This window comes from Phoenix dactylifera, chromosome 15 (genome assembly GCF_051530095.1).
Source record: "Phoenix dactylifera cultivar Ajwa chromosome 15, Ajwa_hap1_PhDact_Kaust_v1.1, whole genome shotgun sequence".
In the NCBI taxonomy this organism is placed as follows: Eukaryota; Viridiplantae; Streptophyta; class Magnoliopsida; order Arecales; family Arecaceae; genus Phoenix; species Phoenix dactylifera.
The window spans coordinates 15,133,015-15,152,597 of NC_143204.1; the positions used below are offsets into that span (position 1 = coordinate 15,133,015).

General features: G+C 36.8%; 1 protein-coding gene across 2 annotated transcripts; it reads left to right on the forward strand.

Annotated features, from left to right (window-relative positions):
* Positions 1-7,497: 7,497 nt before the first annotated feature.
* Positions 7,498-15,891, forward strand: LOC103719796 (putative protein phosphatase 2C 78). Of its 2 annotated transcripts, none has more exons than XR_015973536.2 (5): positions 7,498-8,028; positions 8,108-8,475; positions 14,347-14,583; positions 14,680-15,295; positions 15,472-15,891. XR_015973536.2 is itself a non-coding variant. In XM_088711543.2 (5 exons), exons 1-4 carry the CDS (start codon positions 7,761-7,763, stop codon positions 14,935-14,937), a joined length of 1,131 nt encoding a protein of 376 aa, XP_088567669.2. In that variant the 5' UTR covers positions 7,580-7,760; the 3' UTR covers positions 14,938-14,950; positions 15,472-15,891. The 2 variants fall into 2 exon arrangements, 1 of the variants encoding a protein (XP_088567669.2); XM_088711543.2 differs by having other exon boundaries at positions 7,580-8,028; positions 14,680-14,950.
* The last annotated feature ends 3,692 nt before the right edge of the window (positions 15,892-19,583 follow it).

Here is a 19,583-nt window from a genome sequence, read left to right on the forward strand (position 1 = left end):
AATTTCATAGGTGCCACTTCGGTCTAGTGTAAGCTAGGATTTTTCATTTGGGCGGTCCTTGGGACGAATCCCATTGGGGTCGCCTCAACCTAGCATGAGCTAGAACTTGAATTCTAGAGAGGATGTGAGCTGTTAAAGCTAGCTCTTATGCATTTAAAACTATTTACGAGTGGTTAGATTAACGAATATACATTTTACACATAGTATATGTGCACATACTTATTTGATGTCAGTGAAATATACTGTAGTATGGTTCGGCTACAATCATCTCGTTGTCCCCATTTGGGTTTCAATCCTATGTCATCGAGCTCGGTAGATTTTATCATTTTATGAGCTCGATGATGTTGGATCCATCCAAAGTTGTAGAAGTAAGCAAAGAGACATCATATTTATTTGTAGTTGCAAGTATATGATGATGAACCAAGGAACAAGATGAAAAAAAACAATTGTAGAGGTAGAATTAGGGTAAGCAGAGGTCAAAAATGGAAAGACCATACCTAAAAATGTATGAACTTGGTTTGAACTAGTCTAGAACCAATTCAAAACTAGGTGAACCGGTCGGTCAAATGAATTAGACCGGTCTGGTTAATGCAATCGAGCTAGACCAACCAATTTTAGATGCCGACGTGTCACCCAAATTGACATGGCTGTCGATATGTTTACGTGGTAATGATGTGGCAGATGATATGGACTAGTGCCATGCTGATGCTACTATGATAGCTGACATGGCTGATGATGTGGTCGCTAATGTGGCTTGATGCTGTGTTGATGCTGATGCGATAGTTGATGTGGCTTGATGACATGTCGAGCTATCTTAACCCAAACAGATCGGGTTTGGGTCTGAACGTCTGATTGGATCTAGATTTGAATCAGAATCTATGGCAACTTCATTCAGATGGATCAGATCTAGATCCACAAGTCTGGTTGGATCCAAATCTAACTCAAATTCGCTAGACTATCTTCTTCACGATGCTTCGAGTCTGAAGCAGTAGGTGGTGAGACCTTAGCTAGGTGATGGATCATTGAGGTTGGCACTTGAGGAGAAGGTGGCGCTCGGGGATAGCGACGGAAGAGAATCAGCCGCAGAGGGAAGGCGACGCTCAGGGCGGCTATGAAAGAGAAATCGGCTACAGAGGGAAGGCGATGCTCGGGGCTGCTAAGGAGGAAAGAGAAATTGGCTGCGGGGATCCTTCCGATTGGTCTTGCACATGATTAGATACAGGTGTGCGCCAACTCTTATGCGCTCATCATGACAATAGAGATCATGATTGAGCATTGGTACACCATGAATCGGCAATCGATGCTAATGATCAATTGCCTCTGCCACTTGGGAGACTTGGGCGACATAGCCGTACTTCTCTCCAACAAGTGTTAGGAGGCATGGCAGTGGGACCTCTTAGTGAAAGGGGAAGACGATGGTGCGGCATCTCTCAGTAGAGAGGGACGACAGCTTCTAATTCTAGTGAAGGAGGAGAAAATCGGTACCACCTTTGTGGAGAGTGCCAAGAGGAGAGGAGAAGGCCAGCGAAAGAGGAGAGAGGTGCCACTGCCCTAGTGGAGAGTGCCAAGTATGAGACATAGATTCATGATGGGCCGACGACAACAACGAAGAAGGCCGATGGAAGAGGAGGGAGCCACTGTGGCAATCGCCACACTACTCATCATCATTGATTGTTCTGGCTAGATCCAGCAAGCAAAAGTAGAGGATCCATGCATGGAAGCATAGGAAGAGAAAAAAAGAGATGCTTGGTGGCAACCAGGGGGATTGACGATGCGGCAAAGAGCCAAAGATTTGTTGGTGTTGGTATTAGCGTCGTAGAGAAGGACATAGCTCGGCACCATGTTGATATAAGGGAAGATGAAGAACATGTTCTCGTTTCCCACAAATGGCACCAATCTATTGATGCCAAAATCCGTTTGATGATTGTGAAGGCTTGAAGAGCATCGGTCAACCAACACGGAGAGAAAGAAGGAGAACAATAGAGATCGTCGGAGCTGATTTGGCTAGAGACCCTTCGATGCTTAAGTTAGACAGGGCTTTGGAGAACGGCAGAAAGAAGAAGAGAGTATTGTGTAGAATAATATGAAATGCATATCTGGTACCTTGAGCTTCTTTTTATAAATGTATCTTTGTCCTACTAAGGTTGAACTGTTCAGTGTTTTAAATCAAGTAGAAAATCTACTGGCTTTCCTTATTTGGACTAGCCCAAGAATATGTGTCCAACTAAAACTGATCTCTTGCTAAACCACATGTTAGCCCATAATTGGTTGGCCAGATTTCGGTTACATCAACTATATTTATATAAAACAAAATAAAAAGTGAATAAAATTTAAAAGAATATTTCAATTTCTGGAATGCTTTCTTTTTTTGATAAGTACTTTATGATTTCCTTTCCATTCCTTTTTTTTTTTGCTCATTCTTAAATTTTGTTTTCTATGATAATTAAAGGGATCTGAATTATGGAATAACTTCATGAATTATGTGTTACCATGTACACCTCGGAGCATATCAGGAACAAATGTAAACTTGGTTCTTGGTGGGACCTGCTAGTCAGCCAGTCCATTTTAATCTTAGAACATTTGGACTAAACTGCATTGGACTGATGGCTTAACGAAATCAAGTTTGTGCATACTCAACCCACTGGCAATGTAGCTGCAAATTGGTTACCAAACCATGGGAGGGGAGACACAGAAGTTGGGAGCCGATTTGGCTCATGTTGGAGAAGTGGATAGTGGAAAGGAAGAAAATTAAAGAAGCATGAAGGATTTGGTTAGGCAACACACAAAAATCAAAGTGCTATCTTTAACATAATGATTTTCTCACTATAGATGTGGATGGACTCTTGGATTTCTCATCTCCATGATATAATGCCTAACACTTTTAAGATTACTAAGAACTACACTCCCAAAGGATCTTGGGAACCAAAGCACTCAACCCCAAATAAGAAAAAGAGAAAAATTAACTTGAAAGCAAAAGAGAATTTTAGTGGCTTGTTAGTGAAAGAGAGAGGAGTTTTTCTATATGTACATTCTCACACAGTACAATTTGCAGATAATAAAGGGTTGTGATAGATGGTTGTTCACTATAAAGCAGACCCAACTCTATAAAATTATCTGACTATTAAGCCACAAGTCATATTTCTATAAACAATATTATTTTCTAAGCCTTGAAATTATTTTGACCATGGTCATAAGTAGAGACACGAATATAAGAATATTGGATCATCATACTGAAAATTAAAACACCACACATATATTATTTATTGAACTATAATGAAAATAAGCACATATCATTTAATCCTGCTATGCCTATAGGTTGCTTCTATTTAAGAATGGTCTTCATGCAGTGTAAAATCTTAGGGCTTTCTCTTCAACGCCTTCTCCTACTTTACGTTGTCATATAATGGAGCAAACAACTCTCGACTTACATAGATAGGTTTAAATTAGAGTTGAACTAGGATAGGAGAAGAGATTGGGGCCAAATAAGGTAATAATATAGTTAATATGTCCCCCCAATCCAGATAATCAATAACTAGGCCCTACATCCAAGGACCCAACTCTCAAGGATATCTTGTGGGACCTTGGGATGAGATACCATTCCGAGTATTAGGACAATCCCATCCCGTCATTGTTCTACCATCTCAATTGGCACGTCTTGGGACATCTATAGTCCCAAATGTTAGGACAGAAGTGCATCCTATTTCATGAAAAAGCCAAAACAGTCTCATCCCATAGAATTTAAAACCTTACCTACACCTTTATACCATATTCTCATATATTAAAATATCAAGAATACTGAGATGAATCATGGTCCAATACCTTAGGGACTACAATTTAATTGGGCTCATACTTGTTAATTAATCTGAATTACTTCTGACCTGTTTTTCACAAACAATATAAAATATGCAATCAGTGGCAGCCTATATTCTTTTATAAAAATTCTTATTAAGAAGCTACTCGTTCAATATTTAAAACTTTTTCAACAGATAATAGTTGTTGCAACCAACCAAGGCTAGTTCCAACAGTCTAAAAAGTTTAACCATATATTTTTATTTCAAAATATTATAATAATTTTCCACATATTTTTAAAAACAAACTAAGAAAGGAAAAATGATAATAGTCAAATAAAATACAAAATTAAAAATTTGGGTAATGTACGATGCATGGTCATCAGTGGATGGTTCTTGAACATATGGTGAACATGATGCAGTAACTTTAAAGGATTGAGAAGATTAAACATTGATCTCAAACTATTAAAAAATAAGTGAAACAATGTTCGTGCTATACATGTATTGATCATGGCTCAGCAAGTATACTACGATTTCACCAACAAGAACCGGTACAAAGAGGCCCTATCTTCCATACCTGCAGAGATAGACTCAGTTGAAGTGTTTCACGGCCACATTTCACTCCACAATAGTTCCAAGTTTTGTTAAGGACAAGTGCCCATCCTTTTTGTTGTGGACTTTAAATGCACTTATTTAGATTTGAGACTTTATATAAAATAGACGGTTATTTTCATTATTCTAAAAATAAACAATGAACTTGAAGTACAACCTACTCATTAGCATGTATGTATATGTATGTGTGTGTATGTATGTATACGTATATGTATATGATATATATGATATATATATATATATATATAGAGAGAGAGAGAGAGAGAGAGAGAGAGAGAGAGACACACACACACACACACACACATATATATATATATATATATATATATATATATATATATATATATATATATATATATATATATATCTCTGTGTGTGACCCCCCCTCCTCCTCTTTTCTCCGCGCACACGTGTGCGCTTGTGCCACCATTTCACTTCCAACATTATTTTGTAGCTACCACTCTAGTTTTGGTCTACTTATTTACTATACTCTTCACCTTTAATTTACAGTAGCCGATCCATTTTGCCACAGTTATTCCATCCATATATCAAAGAGGTGGAAAGGTCAAATCTCCACTATTTTTTTGATATTATACTGGCCACTACCTTGAGATATATCAAGTTGTATTAGCTAAGATAACAAGGGTCACTATTATATACATGCTCGACATTGATACGAAAGTAATATCTCCAATTGAAGTGAAAACTCCGCCCCCACTACCTTCTTTTCCCATATAAAATCTTAGGCTTCATGGGCTAAGGAGAAGCCCTCCCCATTTTTGAATTATCATAAAATAATAATTTATTTTTTAAAAGTCAAAAATATCAAATAAGAGATATCCTAAGGGCCATTATTTCCAAAAAAAAAAAAAAATCTTATGAAGAGGCTGTCCTTGGTGACGACTATAGGCCCACGCAGCTCAGAGATTGGAAGGCAGGTGAGCTCAGGTAATCAAGCTTAGCTAGTACAGTCAAAGGTAGCTTTAAGTAGGTTGTTAGGGTCAAAGGTTGTCTTAAATGTCTAAGCCTAGCCCTAGTTTTTTTTTCTGGGAAATCCAACAAATTATTTCTTGACCTAGACTTGAAGTTCTCAAAGTTGTGTGTCATCACCACGAAAATGAGATAGATTTGGCCAGCTGATGGAAGACTTGTAAAGCTAATGTTGGCGGCCGAATTAGTTATAGGTAAAGTCATATACAATTTCATGCAAGGTTCAGAAGACTAGGATGACGACTCTGAAAGGCCATATAGCACTCACTCTAGACCCATTGGTTGAATAGTTATGAAGTCCTAGTCCTGGTCCTCCTTTTGGCTAGGAAGGGAATGGAAAGAGACCTTAGGCTTGCTTGATACCAACAGGTCCATTTTTCCAACCAAGAGCAAGTTAACCCATCCACACCTACTCCACTTTGTCAATAAGAAAAATCCCTTAAGGCTAGAAGTCATTTTTGCTCCTATTATTTTAAGTATTATTTAGATTATTTCGTCCTGTATAAATACCTAATTTTTCTCTGGTTATGCAATGAGCAGATGCTTGATGCTTATACATAACCAAAAAATTTAAATAATATGTTCGTGCTAGCTTTTTCATGTAAGGTCCTAGATTGTAACAAGTCTCCATAAAAATAACTATTTTTTCGAGCAACTTCATAAAGATGGCTCAATCTGAAACTATAAAAGTAGAGGTTATAGAATTTTTCCAATCTAGAGTAAGTTAACCATCCACACTTACTCCACTTTGTCAACAAGGAAAATCCCTTGAGGCTAGAAGTCATTTTTGCTCAAATTATTTCAAGTATTATTTAGATATTTTGGTCCTACATAAATACCTAAGTTCTTTCTGGTTATACAATGGGTAGATGCTAGATGCTTATATAGAGCTAGGGAATCCAAATAATATGTTCATGCTAGCTTTTTCATGTTTGATCCTGGCTTGTAATAAGTCTCCATAGTAATAACTATTTTTTTGAGCAACTTCATAGAGATGGCTCAATCTGAAACTATAAAAATAGAGGTTATAGAAGCAATCTTTCCACTCTCTATCTTCTTTCAAGCCATCGATACTTTCTCGTGGTACATTGCACATGTTGATATTTAGAAAATATACATATTATAAAATATGATTGTTCTTCCGGGCGAGATTTTCTAGCCCATAGGCTATTAAACCTAATCCTAAACCTAAAGCTTGCAGCAGCCCCATAGGCTAGGCATTTTCTAACAATCTCGATTTTTGATGCAATTGAATAAAGTTTATATGTTCACATTCACCCTCCACCCCCTTTTCCTTCCAGTACTAGTGCAGCACCTCTACTTGGTTTATGTTCACATTCACCCCCCCTCTTTTTTTTGTTTTTAAGTACATCATTCCTCTCCTTTCCACAATAATATATATTCCATAATAAATACGAAAAAAAATGGAGTCAGTTCATCCAAACAGAAACGCCTACAGCAACAATTCAATGGACAAATATTTCCTTATTATGTCCAAAATATTTCCTTATTATCTCCAAAGAATAGAAACAGCATCTTCCTTGTCTTTCACCTTAAGCAGAAGGACAAAAAAAAAGCAAAGAGAAAGAGAAAAAAAAAAGAGATATACTTTTCTTTCTTTCTTTCCTCACTCATTCTCTCCTTTCATTCTGCTTCTTGTCTACTGTTTGAGATTTATTCCAGAACGAATCTTAACACTTATCTACTTTAGTGCTTTACATAGTTAATATTTTACATTTAATCCTCGCAAATAATTGGTTTATTTTCATATATAACTATACCTATTTTTATACATTTTATATCTATTGTGCATAAAATTTTCTCAATAAAAAAATAAAATATAAGTTGGTAGATGGACCTCAATTTATCCTAGCTATTCTATCCAAACTTGGCCTAACATACTTTATTTCTCTTATTCCTGCGCCCCTATTTGAACTGGCATGCTTGCCTCAGCAGCAATGACTTATAAAATGACCTTTTCTGCTTCTTCTAATTTATTCTCATATATGTCCAAACAAAATAACGACCTCAAGGAATAAATTAGGAATAGATAATAAGAGGAAAGATATAACACGTACAAGAGAACAAACACGTTCCTTTTCCCTTCATTAGTGAGCTTCCAGAAATCACAACAGTAACAGTTACCGAGAATAACACGGGGAAAAGGAAAACGCGTATTCTTCGCTCTCAATTTATTTTCCTCACCCTTTCGTTCTCGTTTATACTTTATATCCTCTTTTCCCTTCGGTTCTTCTCCTTCTTAACGCGTTCTCTACGCTCTCCGCTACTTCGCTCCCTCTAGAGAGTCTTATCGGCCCGGACGGCGAAGAATCCGGCGACGAAGGAGGGCAAAAAGCCTGGGAGGACGCGATGCTGCGAGCGTGCTGCCGGCCGCTGGAGCGGTGCTTCCGGTGGCCCGGCGCCGCCGGAGGCGGAGATGGGCTCCTTTGGCACATGGATCTGAAGCCCCACGCCTCCGGAGACTTCTCGATCGCCGTCGTCCAGGCCAACTCCTCCCTGGAGGACCAGGGCCAGGTCCACACCTCCGCCTCCGCCACCCTCGTTGGCGTCTTCGACGGGCACGGCGGCCCCGAGGCCTCCCGCTTCGTCAACAGCCACCTCTTCCCCCACCTCCACAGTATTCCCCTTCCCCGCTCCCCTCGTAGGAGTCTCTTATTTACTCGATCTGTCGCTTTAATTCGGTCGGTTTTTGGTAGAGTTCGCGTCGGAGCAAGGGGGGATCTCGGCGGAGGTGATAAGGAAGGCGTTCGACGCGACGGAGGAGGAGTTCTTGCACCTGGTGAAGCGGTCGTGGCCGTCGCGGCCGCAGATCTTGTCGGTGGGGTCGTGCTGCCTCGTTGGAGCGATCGCCGACGACGTGCTCTACGTGGCGAACCTGGGGGACTCGCGGGCGGTGCTCGGCCGGCGGGGACCCAACGGGAGGGCCGTGGTGGCTGAGCGGCTGTCGAGGGACCACAACGTCGCCGAGGAGGAGGTCAGGAAGGAGCTCGCGGACCTCCACCCGGATGACTCCCACATCGTGGTCTATAACCGAGGTGTGTGGCGGATTAAAGGGATCATTCAGGTACAGGGAATCTTTTGGATTAAATGTTCTCCTAATAACACTACTAGAACTCTAGTTATTACCTGCTTGGTTTGGTTTCTTTTTGTCGTTATGGATATAAAGTTTCAGAAGATGGTTGCGTGCAAGATTATACAAGTGGTTGAAGTTACACTGATTCCATGCACTTCAAATTAGGAAATTTTTGATTTTAGTATTTTAGATGAAACGAAAGCTATTTATTGCAAGGATTTGGTGATCTAGAATATTGTCTAAATTAATAAGCTGCATGTTCATTTTTCTCACAGTTTGTTATAGGTGTTACTAGAATCGATATGCGCTCAAGAAGACCTTTCTTTTACCCAAAGAATCAAAAAACAGTGGGTATGAATAGATTCTAGTTGTCAAATCTCCAAGTAGAAATTGCGTCTGAAGTTTGGATATAACACAATGTGGATCTGGAGGTTAGCGAGTGGAGGCAGTATGGGGATGGTTAGTATAGGCGGATATTGTAGTCCAAAACAAAACTAGGTGGAGAGAGCTACTAAACTATTGCTGGTCTGGAAGGGTGTTCTATAGAGGGATATATAAATTTGCTTGTCGGTTAGGTTGCAGTATAAGAAGAGTTATAAAACATAGTATCTAGTTGCATGGCTAAGGAGCGAAGCCATTTCAAGACCAAGTTCATAGTCTTTCAAGGATAGTGAGTTATCGAAATGTCATTTTCTTGACCTACTGATATCAGAGAATAGGTGGAGCTGTTTGGAAATTTTCAATTTTGTGGAGATCCAAATAATTTGGTTTTTTTTCTTTTTCCCCCAATTTTAACTAGTGTTAGGCTTGATGGCCATAAATTTGATATTAAGTTCTGTAGATGGGAAGTTAAAGTACACTCTTTTTTGCAAACTATTGTTATTCATTCTCCATAGATGATGGGGTTTGTGTGGGTGGAAGAAGAAAATTTAGAATAAGACCGAGCTGCAAGAAGTTCTAGCATTTCTTTGGAAAGTTATCTTGGGAAGAGTCCTCAGTGAAGAATGTCTTGTAAAGAGAGTGATGAAATTTGACCAATATTGCTTCATGGAGTGGAGGATGAGAACATAACCTCAATCAGTTTTGCTTCATGTCCTTTGTATGGTACAATTAGCTACCTGATTTCTAACGTATCAAAGATACTCTATTGGAGATTAAACTGGACCGATCTTTAGCATTATCCTGATCCAGTATGTAATATGCTTGGAAGGAGACCATTTAATTTGTTTGTAGGTGTTTGAATTTAGAGTATTTCTGGAGATTCACCGAGTCAAATTTGTCTCTTTGGATTATGGTGTATCATCTCTTGCCTTGGTGTGTCATTTTAATGTTTATTCTAACATATGATTTGAATCTGCTCATCAATACCTTGGATATCTCCATGGTGGTGTCACTTGATATCCTCCAGTCAATGCCTTGAGACAATGATATATTTCCACAATCGATGACCAGATGGTTGCCACAAAGACATAGTGGACCTGCTATTACCATAGTGTGCGTAGATAGTAAAGATAAATTTTAATAATGATAGTGATGCAATAAAGATTTTGTTATAGAATGGGAGTGTTAGGGTGTTTGAAGGGATGGTTTTTTTTCATGATTCAATGTTTCCTTTTTCTCTCTGTTGTATTTGTCTACCTGGTACCTTTTTTGCACTTGAAAAAATATTATCAGCTTTTTAGTTTCTTATCTTTTTTAAGATCTACCTTTATTCTATGTCAATACTTAAATATTGTTTGGAAAATTCCATCAAAATTATTCCTCATAGTGTTCAGTACAAATTGACTTTCTCTTGAAGAATATAATCCATTGAATCTACCTGGTACTTTTTTTGCACTTGAAAAAATATTATTCAGTTTTTTAGTTTTTATCTTTTTTAAGATCTCTTCCCCATTGGGACCTTTATTCTATGTCAATACTTAAATATTGTTGGAAAATTCCATCAAAATTATTCCTCAAAGTGTTCAGTACTAATTGACTTTCTCTTGTAGAATATAATCCATTGAAGTGATTAGCTTCAATGGTGATGACAAAAAAGCCATTGGTTGGATGGGTTAATGATTCTTAAATTCTCTTGGCAGATTTATTCTATTTTTTTCCAAAAATCTCGTTCTTCCTTTACCTCTCTGTTTTGTTCTCTAATTTCATGCTTGATATGAGCTTTAGACCATCTGTTTCTTCTACCTGTAGAGATCGTTTTCTCTTTTATAAGTTCACTGGTATTTCAATCCAGTGCAGAGGATTCTATCTAGGTCTATTGTAAAGCTGACCCGAGCAAGAAAAATCCCGCTCAAGCTTGGCTTGATACTAAATTGGCTGTTTTAAGCTGAACTCAACCAGTATCAACCTGGCTCATCAGTGGTTCATTAAGTACTCAGTCATACGACTGTTATAATGTCACACCCCATGTTTCTTTCCAGAGTAAGATATTAGCTGTGCGATTGGTTTCCCTGGTAGATGAACCAAGATATTTCCCCACCATTTTTTGGGGAGAATTAATCTTAGTTATAGATCCGAATCTATTGTCAAATGCTTTTTAACCAGAAGAAACAATTTTTGGTCAAACAAAACCATAAGAAACATTTCATTTGATGATCTAGATCACTGGTATGCAGCATGAACTAAAATGATATTTGCAGACAATAGCTTCCCTCCGTCCCACAACAGTCATATATGTATACGTTTTAATATAGTATATTATCATGTCAACCTTAATCACTGAGTGGAGCATACCCAGCTATTAATGCAGATCAGTTACTTAAACATCTATCATTGAACAAAGTATTCAGGGCCTTTATTATAAAGGAGATGATTTGGAGGCAGTTCATTTATATGGTAACTCTGCACAGACCTGTATCCTTGACTCCTGATGAATTTTAGAGAATTTACTAATATTGTGGTGCGAAAGCATACACCTTTAAATGGAGAGAAAGCAAGTCTTTACTATTGGGCTTTCTCATTCCATTGGCATATGGACCGTACTATACAGACAGCCATTTTGAAGTGCCTTAACTAAAAGGTGACTTGCAACTAATTACTGACATCAAGGATCCTCATAACCTGCTTAAATTGTGTTGCAGAAGGACTAGAGGCTTTGAAAAATGTACGTATCATAGGCATATGGTAAGGCTGCCGGTCGTAGATCAATTTTTCAAGCAAAAGTAACATGCAACAAATGATTTTGCATTTTGATGTGAAGTATTTGATAAAGATTTGGTTCTGTTTTGAATAACCATACTACTAATGTACCATGTGGTGTTTGATTGTAAACTATGCTTTTACCTGATAGAGGTATGTAATATGCCTGGAAGGAAAGAGTTTTGTCTTTTTTGCGTTTCTAATCCAAAAGCTAATTTCCTTTACAATAGTTATTAAGGCTGGACTGAAGACCGACCCAGCCAAGGGGCCAGGTGACTAGGTCGTTGGTCCAACACCAAGTCAATTGACTGAACCGGTTATAATTAATAAATAATTAAAAAATAGTTATTTTTTAAAAAATATTTTAAATAGACATAATATAATAAAATTATGTATAATTATTTGTAACTTTTTTGCTTTAAATACTACCATTTAAAACATGGTGACCTAAATCTACATTACTCTCTAATTGTGACATAAATAGAAAAAAATTCATGATTCATCTAATTTAAAATGATATAAGTAAAGTTATACATAATGTAGGAAAATATGTAAACATTATTGATTTTTTTTAATTTCTAAATAGTAAAGTCTAAAAGTATCCAGATACATAAAATGAAGTATTATGCTTTTTCTTTAATTTTGCATGAAGAGAAAAAAGGAGTAGATTTTTTTTCTTTTTATGAAAGAACTAATTATTAAAATATTGAGCAAATAATACCTTTTGAAAAATATAGATATAAATTCTATCTCTTAACAAATTATAAGAACTTAATTATTGTCTTGCTGTTTGAAAGGTTTCTTACCAAATCCTTGATCAAGGGTTTGAATCCCTACTCAACCACAATTTCTGATTAAGGTGGAAAATAAGCCGTTTCCCTCACTTTTGCCCCGCCTAGTTCACTGGGTTTTTCTCGAAACCTGCCAGGTCAGCAGTTCTCGGCCGGTCCAAATGCAATTCTAGTCTTGTGTGAAAACCGGACTGTCCAAGGGTCTGGTTCACCAGTTTTCTGGTCTGAACGGCCAGTTTGGTTTGGTTTTTATAACTATCTCCATGGACAATTTTCTTTCATTTCTGACATTAAGTAGTTATCTGGTCATTGTCTTCCTTTTCCAGTTTTTGTATGGTTCCAAAGTCATGTCTATTTGTGAGGCTAGGTCAGACTGATGTAGTTATGTCTATGCTGATCTATATGACAAGGAGGGCATTTGTCTAAGCAGCAGCTTGGCAATCTCTCTTTTTCTCTTCTGAGAATCCAGTGCCAGATTCCTATCAATATGCCTCAACTTTATGCCATTTTAAAAGCAATATCTGCATCAAGATTCTCTAACTTTAGCCATAGCTAAAGCAATATTCTCTCTGTTGGATAACGATCTTGTAGCTTTAGCACTTTTGACTTCCATATGATGCACTGTTCTGTTCAGATTTATCATTGTTGAAACTGGAATTCTTTCCCAAAAGCATATGTAATATGCTTTCAAGATTATATATTTGTGTAGTTTATAAAGAATATTGTACAAGTTGTAGCAAGCAATGCACATCTTATGGTATCTATTTTCATAAATTATCTATTTCAGTTTTCGACCAAAATGTCATCAATGGATGCTTGTACTTTGCCATGGCCATTTTATGGTTCAAACTGCTTCATATATTCCATTCATATTTTACTATCAGGAACATCTTTATGCATGCACCTTGTGGAGCAAAGTATCATGTGCATGTGACTTGCTGAAAGGTGTACCTGCTGTTTGTCCTTGAGACATGCTATGATTTAAAGACGAGTGAACCTGTACCACATGACATAAAATACCACACATCTTTAAAGATTCAAATATCTATTTTGCATTCGCATGAACACATGTGCAGGTTATAACTTAATGGTCTTTCTTTCAACATATCATGGTATGCCGTACCGGTCCAAATCGGGCGGTATGGAGCGTACTGTACCATACCAGTTCGGTTCTGGTACTCGGTATGGGTAGTATACCAATACTCTGTACGCCAAAAAAAATTTTGTACCATACCGTACCGACAATGTGCTAGTGTGACATCGATACAGGGTCCGGTACCGAGACGGCAAACCTCGGTTAAAATTACATCTTCCCCACATACTTTTGTGTTTTTAGGATTATTTGAGATGTTGTTGTTATTTGAGTTTTTCAATAAGTGCATAATAAAATAGTTGGGCACTTTGTCTAAATAAAACTTAAAGGTACTGAGTTTACAGACATTTAATTAATCCATCTGTCACCTGGTTCTCATGCATGAAGTTGTTCAGCAAGCATCTGTTAAATAAGTAACTCAGTTGGGTAAGAGAACAAAAATCTCTTGTAAGCATAAAATTGTCTGGAATTTTAATTGTTCAGTAGTCTTTCTAGTATATCCATCCTTAATGTGGCCGATTTCTTTAACATACCACATGCTTTCAAAAGCTTGAAGTACAAGCTAGAAACTGAATGGGCTTAATTTTGTTGCTGTGCGTATTTGACACATATTGGTCTGCCTTCTCATTGAAATAATAATCTGTTCAGAGGAGTTTATGAATATTTTGTATCCATTGCATATGGTTGCGAAAGGCTTTACCAACATAAACAATAACTGCACAATATGTTAGGATTTGTGACAGTTTAATTTTGTGGGCAATTGCTTGCACTGACTTAAAACCGAGTAGACAAATTGCTGTCAGAATGATTATGATCAAAAGCTAACATTTTTCTGGTTAGGTATCAAGATCTATTGGCGATGTGTACCTGAAGAAGCCTGAGTTCTGTAGGGATCCATTATTCCAGCAATTTCTTTGTCCTATTCCTCTGAAACGACCTGTCATTACCGCGGAGCCTTCAATTAGGATGCTTAAGCTGGGACCGCAAGACTTATTTTTGATATTTGCATCAGATGGCCTCTGGGAGCAGTTGAGTGATGAAGCTGCTGTTGATATAGTCTTCAAGAACCCCAGATCAGTTAGTTTCTTCCCCATCCCTATTCAATTTGTTCTCGAAACATCTTTTTTAATTATTCCATTTCTTTATCAACTTAAATCTTTGGATATTTTGCAGGGTATAGCAAAGCGATTAGTGAGAGCGGCCCTTGACGAGGCTGCAAAAAAAAGGGAAATGCGGTATGATGACATTAGAAAAATAGAGAAGGGATCAAGGCGCCACATCCATGATGACATTACTGTCATAGTGATCTATCTTGATCACTGCCGAGGGGCATCCAGATCTGATGGAAGCATTGTTGACTGCACAAATGCGCCGGTCGATATTTTCTCCCTAAATGCTGAATTGGTGGAATCTGACCCATCCGCTTACTGAAAGCTATGAGAAGGTAATTCGGCCAAGAGTAGATATGCTGACTATGCTGTGAATAAAAGTTGATTATATGACAAGCATACATAGGTATATCAAATTGAGTTATTACCATGTATGGCTTCTGCAAAGTTTCCCATTAAAAAAAAAACATAGCATAATTGAGTTGTTTTTTTTTTTAAAAAAAAAGAGTTATGAAGGAATGGTGTAAATAGTGGAAGTGCCAGAGAGTAGTTGATATGTCAAGGTTGGCATATATTATTTCTTTAAAACACTTTTGTCATTGGCTTCCACCATGTATGAGGTTGTTTGCTCTGTTCATGGCTTGGGTGGTGTCCTCAATGCGTATGACTCCAGTGGTGCGGTGAGATATGCAAATCCTTTTACCAGGTTTTTAGAATCCTGTTCTTTAATATCAAGTTTTGTGGTGAATTATTAATTGAATCCAAAAAAGAAAAGAAGAAAGCTGAATGAGCAAGCTTTAACACAGTATGTTAAAAAAATATTTTTTTAAATTTATTTTTTGGGACAAAAATACAGGATAATCTACGTGGCGAGGTTTGCTCTCCAGGGTGTCCGACAAGCTGTATGCCTTCTTGGGAATGACTGAGGTTTTTTTGGAAGACAATGGCTAAAAAAAGGGGCTCTTCCTCTGTAATTTAAGACGAAGGGAAACTCTGGCTCGAGAGTCTGAACTCCACCGCTTAAAAAAGATCCTTTTCACAGACACCGAAGCAATTCTTATTTCCAAAAGAAAAGCCGAGGACATGTCCCACCTCAGTTCGGCTTCCACAGGACACGAGAGTGGTTCTCACCTCAATGATATCCTTTGGCGCTACTATTCTATTTTCTATTTTGTATGTTTTGTAAATTTCGGATTGCTTTTCTATGGACACCTTGCTGTAAATGAGGACCGATGGATTACATTTTTTTTATTAAAAGAAATCAAGTTGTCATGAATCTAAGAACTGTTAAATTTGAGAAAAATCCATAAACCTGAGAAGTATTAAATTTGAGAGATTGGGTGGGTTTCTATTCTTCTCTAGGTTGCGAGACTACATGTACTTGCAATTGAGCTATAATATCCAACCCAACTAATAAGGATTGTACCAAGTCCACCTGACCGACTCAGATGTAAGAGTTGGAGTAGGAGATCGAAGAAAAGATAGAGCCTTGTTCAACTTGAAATAGAACAAGAAAAAAAAAGATAGAGCTTTACTCTACTTGAAGTATGACAGAGAAAAAAAAAAAAATAGAGCCTATTAACTTAGAATAGAAGATAGACTCATTTGGTTCTTTCTTCTTCTCCTCCTGACTTTCAACGGGCTTGGCTCACGGTGCTCACCGGAAATTTCAGTTGAGGGCCTGTCAGAATCTTAAGTTCTGAGAGCAATTTTTGAAATTATTTGAATATGTAGATTGGTTTCACTCACAAATTAAATAATGATCTATCCTTTCTAGATTTTTTTATTTATATAATATTATTTTTACATTAAAAATTATTAATCGATTTATATATGTTTATGAATTTTATGAGATTGTGTTTTGAATGAAAAATAGGTATGTAATTCGGAGTAATATTTTTCAGACTATTATTATATTGTTTACTGACTTTACATCGTATATGCATATTTTGATTGAATTATGATATATATGTTATTTTGTAAAAAAAACTTTAATATATATTAGATTTAAATTCTCAACCTGACTATGTTCCGAATTCTATCAATTGGGCATTATGCATTAGTACTTTGATTATTATTGAGCTCATAGATTCTATTTTTAGCCCCACCACAGGATATAAGTGCGGTATTCTGATCTACTCCATAGGGTATAAGTGCGGTATTCTAGCCTACTCTACAAGGTATAAGTACAACTTTGTTTCTTATCTAGCCATAGGGTATAAGTGGGGCCATAGTAAAAAGGTTGTTGAGTTGAATGTAATTTGTTATGAATCGAAATTATGTTTATGTATATGAATATTTGAAAGATATTGGTTTTACTACTTGAAATGAAATTGATTATATCTTTATACCGATTCATTATAATTTATATTTATAATCTATATTATTACATGAATTATTTAGTTACGGTGTTCATTACTTACTAGGCTATCTAGCTCATTGTACAATTTCTTACTATTTTTACAGATCAGAAGAATTAGCTTGACTCGAAAATTTATCATGGAAGAGCGATTAGAGATAAAATTTTGACATTTTTATTTAGACTAGATTTTATTTTAGAGTTGATGCAATATTTTGGAACATCATTAGTTTTGTAAGACTTTTAATTTTATTATTTAAATTAATTTTTGAATATTAATTATTTAAATTTATTCTACTGCTGGTATAATATCACATTGAGATGCCTTGTATGCTTGTGGAGAGAGTTTTTTATGAGTATACGATAGTTGCTGCAATCTCCGGCTCGCGATCTTGAGTCGAAGGCGTGACATGAGCAGACTTCAAGGTGCATTGGATGCTTGAGAGTGAGCGAGTTTTAACTTATAGCCGGAAAAACTCGGGTTGGGTAGGAAGGAATCATGAAAAAGATAAATTTATTTTATATTTCCAATATTATATTTTCATCTTATTTAATTTATTCAGCAAAATAATCAGCTCATAATTACCTCAGCTTGCCACAATCTATCCTATATATGTGTCCCATTTTTGGCGCACCATTCACTAGGATGGTGTTTAGATATCTACAAAGCTTTTACTCGAGGTTGCATGAGAGTGGAGCTACTAAATTTGGAGTCAGAAATCCAAGGATTGCAATTAGAGTTTACCTGTTTATTTGTTCATGTAACTGGCAGTATCCTATCATCCCTGAAATGGAATGGTGAGACTCTCTCAACCCGCCGCCATTCAATCATCTGCATGAAGATAACACTCTTTGCCACTGGACTCCATTGAAAATCATAATGGGCAATGGTCAGATCCTGATCTTGTAAGATGCTGAACCAAAATCTAAAGATACATGAGTCAGCCAATCATCATATGCCACTGCTCTGTCTGTCCAGTCCTTCCCAAATTCTTGCCAACCCATCTCTATTATTATACCACATAAATCTAGTGCCTATAAATCCCAGATCAATGAAAGCTCTCAAGAAATTCCTTGAATTCTCTGTTCTCCCAAGTTTCATGAAAAGGGGCACCACCTCTTTTCTTATCTGATGATATGATGCAATTGAAGTCCCCAGCAACAATAATAGAAAAGTTCAAATCCAGAACTCTTTTCAATTCATCCGACGAACACCTTTCCAGACCATTGGTACTTCCAGACACCACAACAAGGATCCAAGATCCTCAATGAATCAGCCGGATGCAAAAATCATATTTATATCTATTTTAAATGGATACGGATGCAAACCAAATATCGAAACTATAGATATAAATACAAATATAAATTAGATAATTAAACTTTATGACTACAAAATCAAAGATATTATTAATTAGATGATAAATCAAGTTAATAGCATATTAATTTGGTTATTCATTTTTCTTAAAAGTTCATAAGTAACATATAAAATTAAATAAGATTACAAATGGAGTCAGATATTCGAATACGAATCGAATAGTTATCTATCTATCGATATATATATATATATATATATATATATATATATATATATATATATATATATATATTGACGGATATGATATGGATACGGATATTAGTCGATGCTGAAATTTTTATCTATTTTTGAATAAATTCTGATACAAAAACAGATCCGAACGAATGTTATCCGATTCACATCCACCCTTAGTTGGGGTCCCTTTAAAGGGCATAGATAAAATGGTTAAGTCATGAAGATGCAGCCAAATGGTAGATATTCTGTTCTGCTTCGTATGCTGGATCTTACAGGTTCCAATTTGAAGATGATGTAGACCAGCTCAATTTTTTATTTTGGTCTGAACCCTTCCGAATTTGGACCGATTCTTAATGGGCTCTCCCTTTTGGACTTGAGAAGAGGCCCAAATGGACTGCTTTGTTAGCCCACTTCAACAATCATTTTCCCTGCTTGATCACCACCCTTCCCGATCTTGTGTAACTAAGGCCCTATTTGGGGGAGCTTTTGGAGGGCCAAAAAGCACTTTCTGGCCCTCCAAAAATACTTTTAGATAAAAAATGATGTTTGGTAAATTTACGGAAAGCTATTTCAGTTTTTGCGGGAAGCTGAAACAGCTTTTGGGGATAAGCTCTAATTTGGAGCTTTCCAAAAATGCTATTTTCAGCTTTGTCGGAAAGCTGTTTTTTGGACCAAAATACCCCCATTTAAATCACACTTCTTTTCCCCAAAACCCTCATCCCGCCTCTTCCTCTCTCATCCATCCTCTCCCTCTCCCTCTCTATCTTCTTCTTCCTCTCAACACCGCCTCTGTTCTTTCTTCCTCTTCTTTTTTTTTCTTTTTTTTTTCTTTTTTTTTTTGTTTTGGGAGCTCGTGGCTACCCACGGTGGCAGCCACCATGCCAGCCACCACCCATGGCCAGCGACCCTCCTATATTTTAAGAAAATAAAATAATAAATAAATAAATAAGTAAAATAAGTAAATAAAATAAATAAATAAAAATAAAAATAATGAGTAAGTGGCAAATAATATGATCTAAATAAATAAATAAATAAAAATAAATATTAGTAATTATTTAAC